At 43.4% G+C, this 5,088-nt stretch overlaps 1 protein-coding gene across 1 annotated transcript in view; it reads left to right on the forward strand.

Annotated features, from left to right (window-relative positions):
- The window catches only part of USP22 (ubiquitin specific peptidase 22), a 56,051-nt gene that overhangs the window by 46,167 nt on the left and 4,796 nt on the right, over positions 1–5,088 (forward strand). Inside the window, exons 8-10 of the mRNA XM_006773951.2 lie at positions 2,815–2,941; positions 3,733–3,824; positions 4,990–5,052. Of these exons, the coding sequence (XP_006774014.2) occupies positions 2,815–2,941; positions 3,733–3,824; positions 4,990–5,052 (282 nt within the window). The remainder of the gene's footprint in view (positions 1–2,814; positions 2,942–3,732; positions 3,825–4,989; positions 5,053–5,088) is intronic.

The following is a 5,088-nucleotide window of genomic DNA, read 5'->3' on the forward strand; positions in this document are numbered from 1 at the left end:
ATTGGCTGTGAGAATCAGCTGTGTCTACAGTGGGAGAACTGTGCTAGAGACACCCCTCTGGGGCAAGACTTGCTTCAGTGGGGCTTTGGTGCTCACTGAGTCTGCCCCCTGAGTGTGTCCTTTATGGTTCCACGGAGCTGAAATCTGGAGGGTCCCACTCTGACCACTGGGTACACTGGCTCTTGGAACTCTAAGGAGGTGCTTATCTAGCCTCTGCCTGAGGCTACCCAGCAGGAGCCCAGCTGTGAAGCAGTGCAAGCTGCTGTGGGGCCTTGGGCCTTCTTTTGGATATTCTGGGTTTCTCTGACCCAGCATGCCCCTTACTGGGAATTAAGCTCACAACCTGGGCATGTGCCCTGATTGGTGTATAGGACGATGCTCAACCAACTAAGCCACACCTACCAGGGCTATTTTTTCTTCTTGTCTGATTGCTGTGGTTTGGACTTCCGGTACTATGTTGAAATAAGAGTGCTGAAACCATACTCCCCTGTCTTGTTTATGAACTTAATGGAAACACTTTTAGCTTTTGCCTCTTGAGTATGATGTAGGTGGTCATATATGGCCTTTATTATGTTGAAGTATGATCCCTCTATTTCCACTTGGTTGAAAATTTTTATCATAAAAAGGCGCTGGGTTTTATCAAATGCTTTTTCTGCATCTATTGATATGAATTTTATCCTTCATTTTATTTATGTGGTATATTATGCTTATTGATTTGCAGATATTGAACCAACCTTGCATTCCTGGAATAAATCCCACTTGATTGTGGTGTATAATCTTGTTAGTGTGTTGCTGGATCTGATTTGCTAATATTTTGTTGAAGATTTTGGCATCCATGTTCATCAGGGATATTGGCTTATTCTTTTCTTTCTTTGTGGTTTTGGAATTAGGATAAGGCTGATCTTGTATAATGAGCTTGGGAGTCTTCCCTTCTCTTGAAGGAGACATTTCTGGTTTCCTGACTCACTTGTGAAGCTATTCAGTCCAGGACTTTTCTTTGTTGAGAAGTTTTTTGTTTGCTTGCTTGTTTTAATCCTCACCCAGGGACATGCTTTTACAGATGTTAGAGAGAGAGGAAGGGAAAGGGAGAGAGAGAAACATTTGATGGGTTGCCTCATGTACGCACCCTGACCGGGGATAGAGCCCATGACCTTCTATGTACGAGCCACACCGGCTAGGGCAGGAGTCTTTTTATTACTGCTTCAATCTCATTCATTGTTATCTGTTTACATTTTTCCATTCTTCTTGACTTAGTTTTGGAAGATTGTATGTTTCATCCAGATTGTCCAATTTGTTGGCATATAGTTGTTTGTAATATTTTTTTACAATCCTTTGTATTTCCTCGGTGTCAGTTGTTACTTTGCCTCTTTTATTTCTGATTTTATTTATTTGGGCCCTCTTTTTTTTTCCTTGATGAGTTTGGTTAAAGGCTTGCCAATCTTGTTTATCTGTTCAAAGAACCAGCTCTTGGTTTCATTGATTTTTTAATTTTTTTTTAAAATATATTTTACTGATTTTTTACAGAGAGGAAGGGAGAGAGATAGAGAGGTAGAAACATCGATTGAGAGAGAAACAAACATCGATCAGCACCTCCCACTGGGGATGTGCCCGCAACCCAGGTACATGCCCCTGACCGGAATCGAACCCGGGACTCTTCAGTCCACAGGCCGACGCTCTATCCACTGAGCCAAACGGTTCGGTAAATTTTTTTTTTTTTTAGTATTGTTTTTAGACTTATTTCTGCTCTGATTTTGCTACTTCCTTTCTTATTTTCACTTTGGGCTTTGTTTTTTATTTTTCTAGTTCCTTTAAGATTAATTGAGACTTTTCTTGTTTCTTGAGGATCAGTGTATGATACTACGAAGTTTCTTCCTGGGACTGCTTTTGCTGTGTCCCATAGATTTTAGGTTGTTTGTTTCAAGGTATCTTTTGATTTCTCCCGTGATCTCATTGTTGACCCATTCATTGTTTACTAACATGTTATTTAACCTCCGTGTCTTCGTGTGTTTTTCAATCTTCTTCTTGCAATTGATTTCTAGTGTCCTAGCATTGTGGTCTAGAGAAGATGCTTGCTATGATTTCAGTTTTCTTAAATTTATTGAGGCTTGTTTTGTATCTTAACTTGTTTTGTGCTCTATCCTAACATGTCCTCTTTTAAAGAATGTATATTCTCTTGCTTTGGGGCGAAATGCTCTGAAGATAACAATTAAGTCCATCTGCTCTAGTGTGTCATTTAAGGCTGCCATCTCCCGGTTGATTTGCTGTCTGGAAGTTCTATCCATAGATATTAAGGGATGTTAAACGCTCCTACTGTGACTGTGTTAGAGTCAGTCTCCCCCTTTATGTCCATCAAGATTTGCTTTCCATATTTAGGTGCTCCTGTGTTGGATGCATAAATGTTTACAAGGATATCCTCTTGTTGGATAGCTCCCCTTATCATTACGTAATTAATATCTTTCTTGTCTCTTATTATCATCCTTGTTTTAAAATATTTTTTATCTAAGTATTGCTACCCAGCTTTTTTCTGTTTTCCATATGCTTGAATTATCTTTTTCCATCTCTTTACTATTAGTCTGTGTGTACCTTTTGGTATGAGGTGGGTCTCTTGTAGCCTTCATATGGTTCTTGTTTTATTACCCATTCAGCTATAAGATAAGCATTTTTTAAAGTGATACAGGGAGAAAGTGACAGATGTATGAATGTATGTATGTTTTTACTAGGGAAATGAATCCACTGAAAGTGACGAAATAATTTTTCTGTCTTTTAACACTTCCATATTTTTTCTTAAAAGTACATTTTTTAAATGCCTTGTAGATTTACCAGACCAGAGCACTTAGGAAGCAGTGCCAAGATCAAATGTAGTGGTTGCCATAGCTATCAGGAGTCCACTAAACAGCTCACCATGAAGAAACTGCCAATTGTCGCTTGTTTTCATCTCAAAGTAAGTTTTCCAGAAAACTTTTCGTAGGAGACTGAATGCTTAGTCCCTAGGGCAGCGTGGAGCCTGTGGTCTGGGACACCGAGCACATGTGGTCATCGCCGTGGCTCCGCAGGAGGGCTGCCTGGCGAGCGAGGTGCCAGGCGGTCCTCTCTCTCTGTTCTCTGTGGCAGGAGAGGCCTGGTGAGCAGCACGTGGCTCCTGCGCAGTGGAAAGAGGGTGGGAGTGCGCTGCGGGGGCTGGGTTGTGAAGGTTCTGCTGCTGCCTGAGTTCTTCCACCCTCGCCCCAAGTTTTCTGTTTTTCTTTTACTTTAAAAGCAGCAAAGCCCCTTAGCATTGTGATTGGTCCAGGGGCCAGCAAGAGCTTTCTGTAAAGGGTCAGCAAGGAAGCTTTTAGGCTTGCAGCCATGTGATCTCTGTTTCCTAGTCTTGGTTTTATTTTATGACCCTTTAAAAATGTTAAAAAGCAAAACAAAAAACGATTCCTAGCTTCCTTGCTGGGTTTGGTGGCGCCTGATGTTGTCAAAGGGATGCCTGGTGCCGTGTGAAAGGAACGTGTGCTTGTCTCGCTTCCAGAGGCTTCTTCCCTTCGCGCTGTTGGGTTTATCGTAAGGTTACTTTTTTATCACTTTGGGTTTATCACTTTGAACTTCATTTCAAGACTTGCCTGGAACCCCATAATTTAAATTTATGTAGACGTTTTATTGAGCCTCCCAGAGGCAGTGAGAGCAAAAAGCACCTGTGGGGTGTGCTCAGAGTAACTCACTTCTCTCCCCTCTCCCCCACTTTCTTAGCGATTTGAACACTCAGCCAAACTGCGGCGGAAGATTACCACATACGTGTCCTTTCCCCTGGAGCTGGACATGACCCCGTTCATGGCTTCCAGGTATGGGAGTTCTGCAGTGCCTTGTTGTCGGGAGGCTGTGGCTTTGTCGGGTCAGTGATTGGCACTGGTTCTGTGCTGAGACCATTGTAGGTGTTGGCACAACCATAACTGCTAAAGCCAAGTTACTGTCCTGATCTTACCCAAGACACATTTTAGTTTATTTGTAAATTTTTATTTCTTGATTGTAGAGTGAGGAAGGGAGAGAGATAGAAACATCGATTTGCTGTTCCACTTATTTGTGTATGTGCGCTGACCGGGGACCAAACCCACAGCCTTGGTGTATCATAGCAGACAATGCTCTAACCAAGCTCCTGCCCCGCCAAGGCCCCAAGACACCTTGTGTTAATCAGTTATTTTTTCTAAGATGTCCTTTTGCTTTGGGTTTCCCCCAGCCATTCCTGGTCAAGGTGGCATCACAGCAAGAAGGCAGCATTTTAGCTGATGGAGTTGGTTTTGGATACAGATAAACGTAGTTGAGTTTGCAGCTGTAGATTCCATTTTTCTTGTTTTCAGATCAATATTATAGAGCACTTGGAATGTATCCTCCAAAAAGAGTGTGACACTGATAGATTGGCCACATGCTGGTCTCCTGGAGCCACTTAACAGACGGCTCCAGGCCGGTGGCTGGAAGCAAGTGGGCAGGGCGCAATGATCACCCCTTGGCGGGGTGTGCTGGCCAGGGAGACCTGGCAGCCCCGCCTCGGAGCAGGTGTGCTCTGCATTCGCGTCACCGCTGGTCCCGGTGGAAGAACGAGAACGTGTGTATAAAATGGGTCCCGCACAGCGTCTGGCGTGGGGCCCAGGAAGGTGGCTGTTACTATCTAAGCCATGCGTCTCTTCAGTTCAGTGATTTTTAACCGCTGTGCCATAAGAGTTTTCAGAACACACAGTGCCTGGCTATTTAGTCGGGGCACTGACCTCTTCTCCCCTAGGTCGTCAAATTAAGAAATGACAGCAGCTAACACAACAATAGCAGTGCAGTGCAAATGAATCAAAATTACAGCTTTTTTTTGGGGGGGGGGGTCAAATCAGCAAAATATATATATTTTTGGTGTGCTGCAGGATTTTAAGTCATTAGTTTATGTGCCATGAGATAGAAAAGGTTGAAAATCTCTGCTTCGGTTAATTAGTTTGTTGATGTTGAGTTTTGCTTTGTTTGTTGCAGCAAAGAGAGCAGGATGAATGGACAGTACCAGCAGCCGTCGGACAGTCTCAGTAACGACAACAAGTGAGCGGTGCCTGCAGGGTAGGGGTGGGGGGTAGG

This window comes from Myotis davidii, unplaced genomic scaffold (genome assembly GCF_000327345.1).
Source record: "Myotis davidii unplaced genomic scaffold, ASM32734v1 scaffold207, whole genome shotgun sequence".
NCBI lineage: Eukaryota > Metazoa > Chordata > Mammalia > Chiroptera > Vespertilionidae > Myotis > Myotis davidii.